General features: G+C 42.8%; 2 protein-coding genes across 2 annotated transcripts; both read right to left on the bottom strand.

Moving 5' to 3' along the window:
* Positions 1 to 2,999: 2,999 nt before the first annotated feature.
* On the bottom strand, positions 3,000 to 6,459 carry LOC128503896 (BOLA class I histocompatibility antigen, alpha chain BL3-6-like). Its single transcript, XM_053474091.1, has 5 exons — positions 6,396 to 6,459; positions 5,329 to 5,586; positions 4,515 to 4,729; positions 3,438 to 3,687; positions 3,000 to 3,136 (listed from the first exon to the last, which is right to left on the bottom strand). Exons 1-5 carry the CDS (start codon positions 6,457 to 6,459, stop codon positions 3,000 to 3,002), a joined length of 924 nt encoding a protein of 307 aa, XP_053330066.1.
* Positions 6,460 to 9,108: 2,649 nt separating this feature from the next.
* LOC128503331 (major histocompatibility complex class I-related gene protein-like) lies at positions 9,109 to 18,447 on the bottom strand. The gene is made up of 6 exons (XM_053473379.1): positions 18,258 to 18,447; positions 13,698 to 13,961; positions 11,945 to 12,220; positions 10,977 to 11,249; positions 10,786 to 10,896; positions 9,109 to 10,236 (listed from the first exon to the last, which is right to left on the bottom strand). Exons 1-6 carry the CDS (start codon positions 18,325 to 18,327, stop codon positions 10,223 to 10,225), a joined length of 1,008 nt encoding a protein of 335 aa, XP_053329354.1. The 5' UTR covers positions 18,328 to 18,447; the 3' UTR covers positions 9,109 to 10,222.
* Positions 18,448 to 18,670: the final 223 nt, after the last annotated feature.

Below are 18,670 nucleotides of genomic sequence, written 5' to 3'. Positions count from 1 at the left end.
CGGTTCCGACCCGTCCGGATTGTTATAGTCTGGATTGACTCTGGACCCTCTGGCCAGGCTGTTAAATTAGGAAGGCTCTTTGATCACACCTCAGTCCATGTGAGACGGCGTATAGGTCTGTGTTGCACAAGTTGTTTTTCAGGGGATTAAACAGCACAAATATTACATCACAACATTTTTGCTAATGATGAAATCAGTGTGTTTGTTCTGCAGAAGCCTTGGCACCTCAGATAGAGAAAGCATTCACTGTCTCACGGGTTGGTACCGTCCAGAATAGTTGCCAAAGGTAAGAGGCGAGAAGCCATAATGGAATGGAGGAAATGGAGATAAGAATAACCGATCAGGGTGTACATTTGAGTTGCTTTATTAAATATTGGCCTATTTTCAAGCTACATCACGCACGCACACACACACACACAGTGGCATGCGCTGCTGTACATGCACATACAAACAAACATGCATTATTTAGCAATTTTTTTTATCCAAATAAGCCTTGGGTTTTTCTTCACGGAGCGACCTCTTCATAGAAGTTTATCCTCCAACATGATAAAAGTTTATTTCCCTTCCATTGGTTTAATCCGTGTTACCCAGATACACAATCACATACCGAAAAACACTTGTCCACAATAACATCCGCTCCACACACTCACACTCACACATGCTCGTGCCACTCACTTACCCTGCCTCAGCCTGTTCATCAATGTAGCCGCGCTGCAACTGCGGTTCACTTAATGTTACGTGACCCCCGTCAACCCCTAAAATTCAGCTCCGTTTAAGTGGCACCTAAGGTCGGTGCCACCATATTCCAGCGCTCAGCATGAAACGCCCCGGAGTGAGGGGCGCCGAGCGGTTGCTGAAAACTTCACGAGCGACCGCTCGGCGCCCCTGCCCGGGACTTAAATAAAAACATCGGGGTTTTTTTGTTTTAACTTTATTTAACATCCTCCATGTTAAATAAAGTTTAAAAAAACTTTATTGAACATGAAGGCTGTTAATAAAGTTAAAAGAAAAAAAAAAAAAAGAACGATGTTTTAATTTAAGTCCCGGGCAGGCACCCCTGTTGCCATGGCGACCTGTGCAGTCGCACACCCCTAAGGCCGGCCCTGCGTGTGTCACACCCCGGCACAGGAAATAATAAGTAGTAATTAAAATGAATATTTATATTTTTCCATATCGTTTAAGGGGAATGTGCGTGGTCGAGTACAAAGTATTGTATTTTCACCGGATGAGGTTAACCACGTTGGTAAAATTACAGTTTAAAACTGTTGCTAAAAAACATAAGGGCTTTTATTTCTAGTAATAAATCCAGAGCTCCAGCACCTGGCTGTCCTACATACTGACATATAAGGCCATCCACAATACTGCTCCTCCGTACATTTCTGACCTCATTAGCAAATACTCTCCTACTCGATCCCTACGTTCCTCCCATGGGCTAAGGCTCTCCTCCTCACTTATCACCTCTTCCTTTTCCAGTCTACAAGATTTCACTCGAGCTGCCCCCGTATCTCTGGAATCTGCTCCCAAGGAACCTTCAGAATTCAACCTCCCTCCCGACATTCAAGAAACATCTAAAAACCCATTTCTTCAGAGAAGCATACCATCTTAGCTGCTAGAACATCCTTGTCATTGATACCCCCACAATACCTCTCACCCTTTCTCTATGCCTTATGTTTATCACCCCATTTTCCCTCTAGATTGTAAGCTTGCGAGCAGGGCTCTCTCCACCAAATGTATCGGTTTGTCTTAGTCTGTCAATTCTTGTCTTGTCATATCCCTTGAATTTATGTATTGTATTAAGCGCTGCGTAAACTGTTGGCGCTATATAAATAAAAGATAATAATAATAATAATAATAATCGATACATCTGCGTACGGGACAAGCATACCGAGTCCTGATGTAGCATCGGCCCCGCAGCACCCTGAATTTTAGACTCGGATGCGTCGGGGGATACTTTCCACACAGTCATCTGTGCAAGCGCATGCGGATACATGTTGCGAGTGAGGTCACGCGTGTTGAATGAAAACTTGCATATCCTCGCCTGCAATGTGAAAATGCAAAACTAAAAAATTTGGGGCATTTAAAAATCATTTATAATCCTTTAAAGACCATCTACTGACCACGAGGTACAGGTGAATACCCCTCCCCCAATATTCCTTACGTCATTTCCAGTAAGTTGTGAGAAATTAGAAAAACAAATCTTGGTGGCGGTGTTACTTTGATGGTGTTTCCATCCCAGCCAATTCCAGCTTGAATAAACCATTGTGACCATTAAGTGGATTGAAGGTGCTGTCATTTTATTCTTTCCTCTGAAGACTTTAATAACATAAAAAACAACGCAGAGACCTTTACATTTTGTAAAATGTTTTATATTGAAACTCAATTGAAAGAATGGAGTCTTTAGTGAAAGTTGATACTTTTTTATTAGTCCAACAAGGCAAAAGATGTTAAGTTACTTAAGCTTTCAGGTCCTTGGATGCCTCATCTTTAGATAGAACCACCTAGAGATCCGAAGAGGACACCTGTGCAGCCCTGAACGATGCATTTTAATAAGATAACAAAGCCTGCCGTACCGCAGACACGGACTGTGTTACTTGAGGATACTAAGCAACCTTGATTGACAGTTTGACAAATTTTCACATTGACTGCCTTCTTTATCTCTAGAAAAACTGAAAAACTACTATTGCACCGGACTAAATACGGGTCGGGACAAATATATTCCGAATCCTAGCTACTAGACCACCAGGGAATCGCTAGGGACAAATATATTCCAACCTCAAATTCTTCCAACTCATTGGTAGTAAAACTGATTATACTGCGACTGTGCATGCAAAACACCGGCTTTCATTAAAATAGCCTAAAGGGCTTAAAGTGGGCATTTTGCCATTAATTTAGCTTTGAAAAGCCATTAAAGCCATTACTGCGTTAATCACTTAGTTACCCAAGTCTGTCTTATTATAGAGACGATGATGATGAATAAGGCAATGGACAGACTATTTCATTCATTGCCTCCTGCTCCTTTGCCAAGTAAGAAATCCAAAAACTGCAATGGTCACCCCCAGGAGTACCGCAAGACAGATTGCAATCACGGCACCCACGGATAATTCTTGGCCTTGGCTGGCAAAGCCATTGGTTGCTCCTGGAATTAAATAAAAGGAAGAATACATAATGTTGGAGTGAGAGAGATATATCACTCCCCGTGCTATTGATACAATTGAGGTGTAAATATGTACAAAAAATAAAGTTAAAACACTGGTCTATTCGTTTAAGGTTAAATAGCCACACTCCATATATTCAGGCGCATGTTCACTATAATTTCCAGGGCCCTCTATTAACTCCCCGAAATCTCTCCCTTCCTGCACACTGTCTGTGTTAATGTGAGCTGGCGCTTACGATTATTAATAGACGCACAACACACGTTGTACCATCTTTGCACTTACTCCATTGGCTCCGTATGGGCCGCTCCGTGCTGTTGTGGGTCACCTGACAGGTGAATGTGTCCTCATTCGTTGTGGTGACATTGACGGAAAGCACAGACAGGTAGGTCTGATCGGTGAGGGGCAGCGTCAGTATCTCGGCGTCAGCCTCCGTTATTTGCTGCCCATTTCTCTCCCAGACCATGAGGATATCCTTGGGGTAGTGTCCGTACGCCCTGCACTCCAGGGTTATCATGTTATTGCTCGAGGATCTCTGCGTAACATAAATGACCGGAGCTTCTGTGGGAACAGTTTCATTGCCAGACAGGAGTTACAATGTTATATATGGTAATTTATGTGACTGCGCACATTCACCAATCATACACACACATACACTTATCACATATACTATATGTATACAGGTGTAGAATGTTGGCATATGGGACAATATTGGACGTAAGCAATTAATTATTGTATTATTGTAAGTTGGAGGATTCTTATTGGGAGACAATATGATCCAATTAACAACCCCCTTCTAAACCAGACAATGAGTGTATGCGGTCCAGGTTCAATAGAATCTATCATTATTATTATTAATTGTTATGTTTTATTTATATAGCGCCAATACTTTACACAGCGCTTCTTACAATGAATTTATTCAAGGGGTCTGACAAGACTAGAATTGACAAACTAAGAAAAAAAACAATACATCAGGTGGAGAGGTAAATCTAGCGAATTTACTGTTATGGCCCCAATATTTACCTTTTATAGTAAAGATGTAGATTTTGTATGGATGATGACACCCCCAGAGGTGCTTCCCATTCCCAATGTCCCACGTTTGCGGACAGTGGAGATCATGGATTTGTTGAGGGATCCTCTGATCTCCCCTGACTGGCCGGGGAAGGTGTAGAAAGCAATGGAGTCTGCGCTTTTGCGGCATTAAACTCCATGATTTGTTACATATTAGTGGACACTTTTTGGTACTGATGTTTTACCAAAATCAGGGAATATCATTGAGTTTTTAATTCCTTTACTTTACAAACCTTTTGTAGTATATGTGCTTTGAAGGACGAGAAGGTCTTTTATATGCTCAGGACAAACTTCTGTGAGCAAACGGATTGTTTCTTCATTTTCAGTCATATTCTGGTTTGCTAGATCCTCAAAATATTGAGCCTCGGGTACATCTGCCGTGAAGTTTCCAGTTTCCATGTTGAAAGTAATAAAGGGCTCCCCGTCATAGACTATTCTGAATATTGCATTTACGGTTCCATTATCATGCAGATCACAGCCTTCTATATTCTGCATGACATGAACTCCTGTTAGCAAGCAAAACAGCTTCAGAAACCTATTTTCCATGAACCAATGCCGTTAAACGATTAAATTACTTTTCTTTTTCTTTTATTTCCCAACATTTCATATTATTGTAACGGTGTGACTGTAGGCATGGTTTGGGGGCTTTACTGAGATTTTTGAGATATCGGTGTGATACTGTAGCTAATTTTTGAATGTAGCTTATAAATGAAATTACTACAAACTTGTTTTTTTATGTTTTCTACGGTTCTGCATACGCTAGTTCTATACCTCCAAGACGTGCCTGTGTTTAACATAGTCCTCCTTTAGGTCCCGAATCCCTCCACCCCCCCCACTCTGATGCCTCTAATTTCTAGGAGCTCAGAATCTTGCTGGGTATGAGAGTATCGCAGGGTTCTACTGCCCTAAAAGCTAAACTCTTTGTCCAAACCAAGCAAAACTGCCCAAGAAGGAAACCATTAACAAATCAAGGTAACAAACAGAAGAATATCTAAATATTGGATTGTTGTACAGAAAAAGTACATTGACTAATATGTACTGATTGTATAGTATATTCTTTCTAGACAAAGGGCAATTCTTTTTAACGACTACATCAGATACTTACCATCTGTTTCATTCAGGAGGCTGGTAATATTATTTAGAAGAGATAATGTGGAGTTTTTATGACTAGCCATTTGATTGTTCAGCGCTGGTAAACTGCCATTGTATGCTTTGAACCAACAAACTTTGACTTCCATTAACTTATTTATATTGTCATACTGATAAAGAATGATATCATCCAAGACTCGTGTTGTGACGTATGAGGGTTCTCCAGGTAATGGCTGGTTGATTGTGGTTGTGAAAAAGTAGTGACTGTGGCTACCTGCGGGAAGAGAGAGAATCTGGTAACAAGATAACAAAAGTTCACACTGATCAGGGGTGGATTGACAATTTGCCAAAGTGTAGAGTACAGCTCAACTCATTCAACAATACACATTGGGCTTTGGGCCAAATAAACACATACATTCCCCATCACCTTCCCGGACGCTTGCCAGGGTCTCCACTGCCAAACTAAATTCTCTGGACACCGAGGAGGTAGTAGCCTGCGACTAAAAAAGAGTCCTGAGAGCGCTGTTTCTTAGATCCGTCTAAAACCAAGTGTAAGGTTTTTAGGAGTTCCATGGAGCCAGATGAATAACCCTTCATTGCAACCCTCCAAAGCACCATCCCGAGCGGGTTCATTGCTAGCTATTGTGGTACCACATTAAACAAAAGTATTTAAGTCCTTTATGGGAAGTGCCCCAAACAACCCCTGAGACGCAGGGGGCAACTTATTAGCCTAGGCCAGAGCATGTCACAGGCCACAATGTTCCCTATTCTCTGTAGTTGTAGACAGAAAGGGCTACCATACACATAATTAGCCGGTGCCATGATGGCACGTATCTATTGCTTTCATTATCTGTTTTATTTGTTTACCAAGTGAAGCGTGCATTTTGGAGACAATTGCCTCCTGATCAACTTCTGCAGTGGAAAACGGTAGTCTTGGTGGCGATAATAACCTCAAAGTAAATTAAAAAGAAATAACCAATGTCTATCTCTCCATCATATCAAAGGCAAATGAAGATTTCCCCATTTTTTTTTATTTACACACAACTATTCAGCCCCCAGCAGAAAAAAGAATGTCCTCCTTACCAGAATAAACCAGGTAGACGCAGGAGACCATGAAAAGAACGGCAGTAAGCGTGTATGTTCCCATGTTTCATACGCTGGTGTCCTTGCCGTCTCCAGTTGTTCCTCCGCCTGGTCGAACTGGAGCAGCCTGATATATACCAGAATTTGGCATAATTTGATGGGAGAACCTCCTCACCCAGCCCTTAATCTGGTGCAATATTTCTAGGAGTGTCTGAGCCAACAGACCCGGCCAGGAAAGTCCCAGGTAAAAATAATGTGGTGCTGGATACATCTAGATTTTATAATATAATTTATAATATGTCATGCATAATCAATTCTAAACATATAATTAATGGGTGAGAAGTTGTAAGCATGGTAAAGAATGACCGAGCAAGAAGCGGCAGCCATGCAGCTACAGTTGCCCCCCTGCTCTTTAGTCTGACGATTCCAAAATATTCAAATATGAAAGCTTATTATGAATAAAAGCAACCAAAGCATGATTTGCGCCCTCCGGCAGATAAACCAGGCAGGTCTATATTCCACAAACAGGTTGGGAGAATGTATTGAGAAGATCTTTGACCTGCCCTGCAAGAGGCAAAATCCTTCCCTGTGATGGAATGAAAAGGAATGAAAGGGAATGAAAGGCCCTTCTTTTGATTTGCTGGGACTTGATAAACATTATTTCCCGATGCGTTCAATAATCGATACACTGTTGCAGTGCGAGTAGCGGTGTTTCTTCACCCAACCTAAGAGGGTACAGCACGGGAAGTGTGTCTACTGCCAGTGCCTTAGATGTGAACATATGTACAGAGGTACGTGATCCTTGCAATACTATGTGTCGGATAAAGAATTATAACCATGTTTCACAATGTTTTTTTGTACCAGGGTTATTAATATACTGAAACCAAGAGTCATTAGTACAAACGTCTTGCACATTGAGCTCACCAAAGCTAAACATCAGGGTTCAGATACCAAGCATGCTGTTGGCTACTGGAGCTTTCTTTCATTTTAAAGACAGCTTAGATCCCGTTGACTAAAAAAGTAGCGCGTGGAAGAAGCATTCTGCAGTATGCTTCCTGCATTCAGTGACGGCAGCCGGGGGAGGAGCTAAAAGATACAGATAACTAATAACCAAAGAATGCCAAAAAACACTGGATTCCATGCAAAATGGACTCCAATACGCAATTAATTTAAATTCTAGGACAGTATAAGATGACAAAAAGGAAAGAAGGGGTGGAAGGCATGAAGGGGTGGAGCTGGGCCCAAAGCCAAGGAGGCAGAATTGGAGGTATACTGATGCCCCCTGCCCAGACAGAGGATCTCCCCAACTGGCACATGTTGCCCACTGCCCGCGACAGTAGGGCAGCTATCTGGGACAGCAGCACAGTAAAAACCAAAAGGATCGATCCAGCACTTGAAAAAAACTTCCAGCTTTATTTAATTTACTAAATGATTAAAAAGCATAATTCACACCTAAGTGCATAGGAAACCCCAAATCTGACGCGTTTCAAGCGGCACCCCGCTCTTTATCACAGAGGCAGCAGCACAGTGCCTAAAAATTGTCTCTCGTGAAAACCGGGACTTTTGGAGGTATGATGTCACAGACCAGGCCCTTCACAGAAGAGGTAATATGCTGCCAGGTTCTACTAGATTGGCAGGAATTACCGAATTGTAATGCTATTATTTTAGGGAGTTGCTCTGCCCTGTTTCCCAGCAAATTAAGAATCATTTAAGTCAATATTGGTGCCAAATTCCGCTAAACAGTGTGGGGAGTGAAGAAAATGATATAACAGATGATTGTGAAAAACATATAGGAACATGTAATATATAATAAATACAAATAAGAGAAAACATAATTTATTAACCTTAATCTAACTGGATACACAGAGTGGGTGTCAGACTCTATTAAAGTGACATTAAATTAATTTATATACCCCAAAGCTTCAAGTCACTTTAAAGCAGATCAGTAACTTTTTGCAAAGTATACATTCTGCAGTTCTATACACTAAATGACCCTAAAATAGGCAGCATGGTCGGATGAGACCATCCCCCCCCCCAGAACACTTGCCAGACATTTCAACTTAATATCTCCAAAACAAAGACATTGACAGCTGAACAAGAAAGGGCAAGCGTATGCTGAATGCGGTGAGGTTTTAAGAAAAGTGAAACCGCTTCCCAGCAGAAGTGGTTGAGGCTAACAGAGTGAATGAATTTAAACATGCATGGGATAGGCATATGGCCCTTAAGGATGAGACCAAGGACCAAAGTAAAATTTGATGTTTCTATGTAACATATACATATAGGCAGCCTTCTGCATTTTCACTGGATCCCCATGCTTATTCCTCCCCATTAAGATCTATCTCCCCTGTTAGTTACTGATTTATGTTGAATGTTTCAGGCAAAGTTAACAGGACATTTATTACACCAGAGGCACAGACCACAGCTTCCTTGATACTTGTGTCCATACCCACCAATCAGATCCTCACTATACCCCAATACAGTCTGACCTCATGCTGTCAGTGATCAGATACCCCCTCTTGGTATATGCCCACTGGCGAAGCCCACCAGCGCAATCTTTATTGTGCAGGGAGCAGGTAACACGCGGGTTACACACCTTACTCACAGATAATGACACCCGGCAAGCGGTTTTCTGGTTTCCTCGCTGGAGTGTTCTATCCTTCTCTTCCAGAACTCAGGCAAAACTCAACATTAGTTTTGTGGAAAATCCTTTTATTTGTGTTATTATTATCTTTTATTTATATAGCGCCAGCAATCTACGCAGCTCTTAATACAATACATATATACAAGGGGTCTGACAAGACGAGAACTGACAGACTAAGACAAACCGATACATTAGGTGGAGAGGCTCGCCTCGCAAGCTTACAATCTTGAGGGAATGGGGTGAGGATCTTGAGGGAATGTTCTGTAACAGTCTATTGCCGATAGCTTCTTTTCGATGTTTGTATCTTTAAATATTTGCTTCTGAAGCTCCTTCTCACACGACCTGGAAATGCCAACATTGACAAACATCATAGACCACGAACTCCAACTTTAGTTTTAATACTTGCTGTACATTATGAGACACATAAATTATTTTCTAGTGCCAAATTGTTAATATAATTAGTGATATATCCTGGTATAAGTACGACTAGGACGAAGCCGCGGGGCAGAATGTCTGATCTCCCCCACCGGCCAATTCATGCTCAGCATGACTTTTGGACCCCTCTGTTTTGGAAGAACTATGGGAGATGAACCAAGCGATCCTCACAGCAGAAGCAGCGAGAGGACAATGCTTGGTCATCGTCTGCTCTCACTCGGTGAAGTAAAAGGGAAGTTTAACATGTACAGGAATAACGGGAAAGAGATTTTAGAATCAACAATAATTTGAAGAACTTCTAATAACCCTAGATCTGACTAGAACAAGATTACGTATAATATATATCACGTGATTTCATTCCCACTGATTTAAATCAAAACACTAAAAATAATAAGAATTGCAGACCAGGGTTCCCAATATGTGCAGCCCTGCGACTGAATGTGCACACTTCACGTTGGAACACAGTCCAGGATCCAGTCCCGGAGGAACTCAGATGATGAGGCCCTGCTCTATACAAGTGTTGGTGCCAAAAACGCTCATGGAACCCGCACATGGACGCAGTTTAGTTGTGAAGCCCAACTGCAAATAAAACACGCACTCTTGCAAAACCACACAAGCAGGGCAGGCCAATGCATATACTACGCCAGACGCAACCTCTTCAGGTCCCCGACGTCATTCTGCCTCTGAAATATTTGGCTCATTGTTAAGCAAAGTAGCATAGGAGACAGGTGGCCTCCTCCAGGTCTTCATTTCATATCCGTGAGTCTGTGACCAGAATGCAGACAGACAAGAAGGAAAACGGTAAAAAAAGGTGAAAATGTTAAATTCTAACAAGACTGAAACCTGACTTGGGCATCTGCTGCTAAAAGCCTCGTCAATGGCAGACTGAATATACAGTATAAACAGTGAGTGATAATATCTAGTAACGTTATAGGTTCAACTTTATTTTAAGGCAGTTTATACCTGAATGGCACACATATGTAGGATGCAAGTGGGCTGCTTAGCTATGAACAGGGTGACATTTCAATAAATGCCCCATAGGCACCGGGGAAGATCTTAAACTTGGTCACAGGCCCAGACCCATGTATAGGTAAAATGTTACTTCACCTGAAGCAGACTTAGTCATCTATAGTGAATGACAAGTTTACTTTACCAGCAAACTGAAAGGGATTATTACCGCCCTTCCTTACATTATCATCCATGTAAGTGATAAAGCAAACGTATTCTCTGTAGATATAGAGAGTAGGAGGGAGATGCTTTATAAATAAAATAATTAAAACCACCACATGTAATGCACTTAATTCCTGTACTCACCATGGAAGCGCCTATATGCAAGTACCCCAAACACAACAATAAGGACACACAGGAGTACAAGAGAGGCACCGACAGCGAGCGCAATCCCTCTATGGGTTGAGATTGTGGGTTCTGTTTACAGAAGAGAATGAAATTGGTGAAATATCCAGGGATGGTTCTCAGAAAGACAACTATGTAACTATGTAACTCACCCCAGGGAACAATGAGTTCCTTCTCCAGGCTGCTGTGGTCCACATTGCAGGAGTAACTGTCCCCTTCCCTCGGTGTCACCTCCACACTGGCTCTGATCTGGTAGGTACCGTCAGTATTCGGGAGGATCTGTTTGGCCTCGTCTGAATAAACCTCATCAGCGCCATTCCTCATCCACTTCACGTCCACGTCTCGCGGGTAAAACCCATACACGTGGCAGAGGAGCTTAGTGACCCCACCTGATGCCTTCTCTGTAACCTTCACCTGTGGAGGAACTGAGAGAAGCAAGAACAGTGAAACCTGAGATGCAAAGATTGGTGCCAGCGGAAGGATGGTGTATGTTAAGGCAGGCAGTAAAGGTTCAGTAATAAACTAAGGATGGGGTAGTGTGAATCATAGAGCTAAGAAGTACAAGTCTCCAGCTTGGTTGTTTTCCAAGATGATCACTCAAAGCACTTGGGCGCTCGATGGGTCAGAGGCATCCAACACCACCCTAACCTGATCTGACAAAGCTGACAATGAACATGGTTATAGGGGATTTGTCAACAGCAAGATAAACCAGGAAAACACAGTAGTTACTTTTAAGGTAATTTTATGTACTAAAGCCTACCAGGAGTGGCATTGTACCCCCCACTGGAAAAATAACATTCCCAGGAGTCAGGGAGTTCATTCCTACCAAGCCTCATTTGGGGCATGATCAGTTACATGCAAGTAGGACAGTTAAAAGACTCTTATTTTGTGTAACAGGACATATTTAGTAGCTCATACAATATCATGCTTGCTGAATTATAGAAGAACAACCCAGTTATTGAAAAATGAGTTAACCCCTTAAGGACAATGGATTGTCCTTAAACCCATGAAAAACAATGCATTGTGAGCCTGTACATGTACGGGCTTTGCCATGCACAAACCACAGAAGGGGAGTTAAGAAAGTAGTTTGTTTTGGTTTGATCGCTAGCTCTGAGCCCACCTTTTCTCAGCAAATAATGTTTCCCATGGAGAACATATTTATCCATCCATCCAATGCATTCAATCTCAATCAAATTCTTGTTGCGTTGGCCCTGAAATTCACGGTTGTTCCATTTCTCTGTGATGACCTGAGCCTCATGGGTTCCTGGAATGTAGATTAAATTGTCTTTATCGAAAACAACAAACTCTTTCCCGTTGAAGGCAAATTCCAGGTAACCACCAATGCCACCGTCTTCATGCTTGTGACAGGCAAACTTCACCTGGAGCACGCTGATACCTGCAACACAGAAAATAAATACCCGCTAAGCCTTTAATATTCCAGAACACAAACTCAAAAGTTTCTGATGTTCCGAAGCACAACAATAGCACCTCTGCCATCTCAACCATCAAAACAACCTTCTGCTGAGGTTTGTGCCGCTGCGTCCTGCTTCACAGTGTCATCCATATTACTATAAACAGGTTTCTACGAACATTGTATCCACAATCGTATTTATTGTGATTTTATGGGTTGTAAGCTCTTTGAGCAGGGCCCTCATCACCTGTTGTTTCTGTAAGTGAAATTGTTATTATATTACTAGTCCTGTTCACCCATTGTACAGCACTGTGAAATATAATGGTGCTATATAAAATAATAAAAAATCATAATGAAACCATACTCGGATGACCACGTTTCCCGCAATGAGGCTTCATGTCTTGCGTCCCGGGCAGCCTCAATCTGGGAGATGAATGAGAGCTCATTCTCACTTTACATTATAAGTGATTTCTCACAAAGTTCAGCTCTTCTAGTAGGATTTACCTGACATTTGCTTAGTTGCATCTTAGAGCAGCATCTGTGGGGTGATCCGAAGAGGGCTGTGCAAGGAGATGTCCTCGCAATCTGACAGATTTGGAGTGCTTTCACCGTTCACCGTCTGCCAGCTGTGCTCAGATTACCACCGCAGCTGCTGGCCGGTATTGCTGCCAGGGCTACTTTGACGGAGCACCAGGTCAGGTCGTCATAGAAGCCCCGGCGGAAGTCCTGGCAGCAGCAGGGGTTGTCTGCCTCACACAGAAGCCCTTCGGCTGCCAGAGAGAAGGATCCAGGTCCCCTGCAGCTTGGCCACAGCAGGTCTAAATGCTAAAGAAAAAAAAAAACTGCATGTCCCGGCGCATCCCTGCACTAAACCCCGGTTATAGGCCGCACCCCCACTTTAAAGACTTAACGTGGGGGGGGGCATATATATTCGGGCAAATACAGTATATGGTTAGCAATTTATACATGTTTTAAAAGTTCCTGCTCATTGAGAAACAATAAAAGAGATGTCTGACATGTATAGAAGTATGACCTTTTTATGTAGCCAGTGATTGCATAAATACTGAAATGCCCCCAAGCATAATATTGGTGCAATGCACTCGTCAAAGTAAGTGTCCCTGAATAGCATTTAGGAAATGTGGTCACCCTATAGTAGAAATGTTGGTAGGACATATGGAGTTGTTTCTTGGGAGTATAGTGTTGGTGGACTGATGTTCCTAAACTAAAATGCTACAAATGATTTTAAGAATTTAAAGGTCTTCTCTCTAGAAATGAACTTCACTGACTAAACCGTGCATTATGCAGGACTTGCTTTCCTCTGAAACTGAGTGAGTGGAATTGGCACAAGACTTGCTGCTAGTTACGTTTCATGGAGGTCAATTTGTAGACAGGCTTTATCTGAAAAGGTTATGCTGACTGTTAAAGGATACATGAGAAGAGGGAGGTGAATATATTTCTTTACCTTTTGTCTGATTGTGAAGGTTCCGAAACTGCATCATGAAAATTTTATGTACATTTTCATAATATTGTCCAAGTTGGGCTAGCATCTGCCAGTGTTCCGGTTCCACGCGCTCTGCCATCCATTGCAACGCGGGTCGTGCTCTTCGGGAATCACTGGTGTACTTCCCAAAAAACACATCATCCACATATCCGATAACTGAATACAGGGGCAGCCCGGGTAGGGGTGAGGAGACCATGGTGATGTAATAGTTCAAGGAGTAACTTTCTGTGGGAGAAATAAATGATGAAGTTAAAGGGTCATTCTCATTCCAGATTATCTCCAATCCTTTTCATTAGTTTCTCCACATTCTTTAAATGTTATATTATTAAATGTCAGAAAGCCTGACATTAGCCAAGATAACCCAAATTCATGTAAACTACTGGAGGTAATTTATTTCAACCTTTATGTTGTGGATGCTGAAGCTTGTGTCATAGAGAAGCAGATTAATTTCCACTTCTGAAGTTCTGCTCCTTGGTTACCAATAAAAAGCTTCCTGCTCCAACCAACAACAATCAGTAACTTAACCCCTTCATGACAAAGCCCGTACATGTACGGGCTCAAAATGCATTGTTTTCAATGGGTTTAGGGACTGCCCATTGTCCTTAAGGGGTTAATAGAGGAGAGATAGCTTAACGTTGAGGAATAATCCTATAGATCCTAAGAGCAGGAAGTAAAGATGGCCGCTTCCATGGTATAAGCATACGATGTGTTTCTAATAGATGTATTGCACGATCTATGCTCTAAACACGAAAGGGTTTGTTTAAATAGAATACAGACCAGTGAAATGGTCATTGATGGTCATATCTGGGGACTTGTGGGCTCCGGCTACCCAGAGGCTGCCCTTGAGGGACGCGGCCAGGACTGCGCTCTGGTGTTAGTGGGCGGTCCAGCTGATGTTGGGGGCGTTCCCACTGACATTGCAGGAAACACCCCCATTAAAAGGGGAAATAGGCAGTGAGAGGGCTTGTCAGGCCCCTGCTCCCACGAGCCGAAAGGTTCAGAGAAGCAGCCCTTCCACTTAAAATTAAGGGGGTAGTTGAAGTATTATTAAACACTCATCTACAGACACCAGACAAACCAGAAGGCTTGTTTTTTTTCCTCAGAAATCTTATGGTGCAGCCACAACCACAAGGGATTCTGGGTAGGCGCATGCAAAAAGGTGATTATTGTCGACCTCCATGGGATCTGACTGGAATCTGTATACTTCCATGTTCTCTTTCTCCATGCACGGAAGAACATAAACTGCTGCTGGAAATGGCTTCCACATCGAGCTGCTTTATATTACATTAGACAGCCTCGCACTGATCTCCTCACTTTGATCCTGGCAAGACACGGCTGCACTGAAGGACAGATCGGAGCGAACGGGTGAATGAACTGTGTTAATGAGCAGGTGGGTATGGTAACTGAAATGACGACCGTTTTATTTCCTATTTTCCTAATAAAAATGAGAGACCTGTGTTACTTATTGATTTATATAGCGCTATCACCATACCTGGGAACTCTCCGGGCTGAGCACTGCTTCTCCGGTTCTCCGAGTCAAGACCTAAATCCTCCGGGTCGCGGGAGCCCACCCATTTTCCCTTTAAAAGGGGGTTTTCCCGCTGCTGTCAGTGCAAACTCCCCCAACATCAGTGAGACGGCCCCCCGACGTCAGCGGGAGCTCCCACTGACTTACCCGGAGACCAGAAATTCCCAGGTATGGCCATCACATACTGTGGCGCTGTACAATGGAATGGGCTGCATGTGCGGTCTTCATGTATGTACATCTCTTGGCTCATCTATTGGCTATATTTAGTGTAACGGATTGTGGACCCCCGTTTTAAGAAGGTTATTGGGACTGCGATGTTACATTGACTTGTAGGGGAAAAATGGTAATATTGTGTACTTTCGCCCTCTTGTTTCCGTTTCTATTTGTATTAAGAATGACTCACCATCTACTTCCCTAACCCTTTTGTTTTCGCTATTTTGTTTTCGCTATTTGCTGATGCCGATGTTGTCTGTGTAATTCCTGGCATTGTGTTATCTGTTAATTATGTTAACCTTTTCCTGTTTCCTGTGTTTCTTAATTTCCCTTCCCCTGGTAAAGTCGTTACTTAAACTATGCCCCTTCCCAATAAAGTGTGTTCACTTGACTGGTGTGTCGTGTCATGTCTGGTGTGTCGTCTCCTGACCAACGGTCCGGTTCTTTGGGAAACCTTTCTATCCCCGAGGAGCATCTTTACTCTGAGAACCAGAGTGGCTACCCATTTTGAAGCCGTCTTTGGGGAAGGTGGCAACAACGGCCAGAGATGGGGGCTTTTAAGAAAATTAAGTTATAAGTTTTACGATTTGATTTGGAGATTATGGGAAAATAATTACAGAGAATTGTAGGGCTGCAACAACTAATCGATAAAATCGATAATAACCGATCACCTACCATAATCAATGTCACCTAGAGCAGTTACTATTTCCCAGTCCCTCCCTGCAGTCACACGGATGATTGGCCCCACCCAGGGGCAGTTATGGTTGATGGGGTCTTTAGGGTTAATTTAGGGGTGGTTATGGTTTAAGGTTAATTTAATGCTGAGGACTGAGGGTTAATTTAATAAAGTTAACTTAAGGTGCAGTTAGAGGTAAAGGGGGGGGGGAACTAAGGGGAATCTAAATCCTGGGGGCAGTGAAGATTAACCCTGTATTTATTTATTTATAAAAGTATTGTGTCAGTGTGTTGTGAACAAGTCTGTGAATCTATGAGGGCACTATGTCATATCTGGGGGGTATAAGGCATATCTGGGGAGGATGGAGTGGCATATCTGGGGGTATAAGGCATATCAGGGGGCACAATGACATATCAGGGAGTGTAAGGCATAAAGGGTATATAAGGCATATGTGGGAGGGTGGAGTGGCATGTCTGGGAGGCAGTGTGGCAAGCCTGGGCTCAAATGTGCATAACTGGGGGAGGGGGGCAGGTTGGGCAATAAAAACAAGAAATGCATTTTTATATAAAAAAATGATTCTGCTATTTGCTTAACATCCTGTTTGTTTATTAAATTATTTTAAGTAAATGAAAAATGTACATTTATTTTTTTATCCGATTAATCGAAAAAATAATTGGCCAACTAATCGTTAGTTGCAGCCCTAGACAATTGTGAGGGGGTTTTGTTTGCACCTTGTGATCGGTTGCACGATTTACCCTAAAGTAGATATCTGTGAATATCTTATCTTGTTTGAAAAACACCCCTCATGAGGAAAAGACACTCAAAGGGTTAAAGGTTCTGTTTCACTGCTACCGTGTTTCCCCGAAAGTAAGACAGTGTCTTACTTTCTTTTTATCCCTAAAAGCCCCACTATGTCTTACTTTCGGGGTATGTCTTATATTGGGAAAAAATCCACACACACATACCAAACCACACATATACCAAACCACATATATACCAAACCACACATATACCAAACCACACATATATACTAATCCACACATATATACTAATCCACACACATACCAATCCACTCTCACTTAATGCTTTCCTACCTTTCCTTTCTTCTTTCAGCTTCTTTTCCTCTTCTTCTGTTCATCTGTCTTCTCTTCTTCCGGGTTCAGAGGGCAGCGGTGGGCGCGGCTTCAGTGCTGTGCGCCGGGATCTGACAACAGACCCCGGCGCACAGCAGCTGTTGCCGTGCGGATCGCATGGGAGCGGTATCGGAGGTCTTTGCCGGCACCCGGCACCCCTCCAGAGACGGACAGCAATGTCCGCCGCTGGAGGAGCAGGCTCCTCCAGCGGCAGACATTACTGTCCGTCTCTGGAGGGGTGCCGGGTGCCGGCAAATTGGCACCTCCGTGATGAGCGGCACCCGGTGCGGACCGCCCCCCCCGCCCCCCGCTAGGTACGCTACTGAGCTGCAGAGAATCTGGAGGCAAATCCCCCGTGTTTCCCCGAAAGTAAGACATATGTCTTACTTTCGGGGTACGGCTTATATTAGCTGACCCCTCTGAAACTCCCGATACGTCTTACAATCGGGGGTGTCTTACTATCGGGGAAACAGGGTAGTACTGCTGTATTTTTTGCTAGGAACACTTAATTGTCACGTGACACATAAGCAGTCACCGATTATTGCCATAGATACTGAATCATTTCTGAAAGATTTCTGTATTGCATAAAATTGCTAAACATTATGTGCGGCATACATACTACGGAGTGCAATTATTGTATAAGTGGGACAGCACCTTTAAGATGGCTACTCCCGTGGCATACGCATAACGTGGGTTTGTAATACAGGCATACAGGAATTATCTGCTTTAAAGGGTTAATGGATCCTCTAAGCAAGCCTCAAACTAACACATTGTAACAACCAAAAAATTGCCCCTCAGGGCAATAAAAATAAAGAATAGAAACAAAATCAAAAATGGAGCTGAAAACTTTACTTTCATTTTCGGCAAAGCCTTCCCACACCCTGTAGCCATGATCCACCCGTAATTACAAGATGTGCCGTTATATTAATACTTGAATAGATCGCTGATAGAAGCTGGATATTATTACTCACCCGAATATATCGCTGACGGAAGCCGGAGTAGAGCGACAAGCAAAGTAAGGAATTTTCCCAAAGAGTCCATTCTCTCGGTTATTTCTTCCAGTTACTTACTTTTTGTGACGAGGGTGAGACCAATCACATGCATACCAGGAAGCCAATAAGAAAAAACACTGTCATCTGTTGCTGGGAGGAATCACATAAACCATCACGATACACTGTATGACCAAAAGTATTGTGACACCTGACCGTTACGCCCACAGGCATTCTAAATACATAGATATTAACCCCTTCAGGACCGGGATTTTTAAGCTAGGGTGTCGCTAAAGGACCGGAGCCGTTTTTGTGTTTTTGCCATGTCTGTCTTCAACTGTAATTTCTCTCTTATCAATTGGTGCACCGACACAAATCATATATTGTTTTTTTCA

This window comes from Spea bombifrons, chromosome 8 (assembly GCF_027358695.1).
Source record: "Spea bombifrons isolate aSpeBom1 chromosome 8, aSpeBom1.2.pri, whole genome shotgun sequence".
Classification (NCBI taxonomy): domain Eukaryota; kingdom Metazoa; phylum Chordata; class Amphibia; order Anura; family Pelobatidae; genus Spea; species Spea bombifrons.
This window is presented reverse-complemented; position numbering and strand designations above follow the sequence as displayed.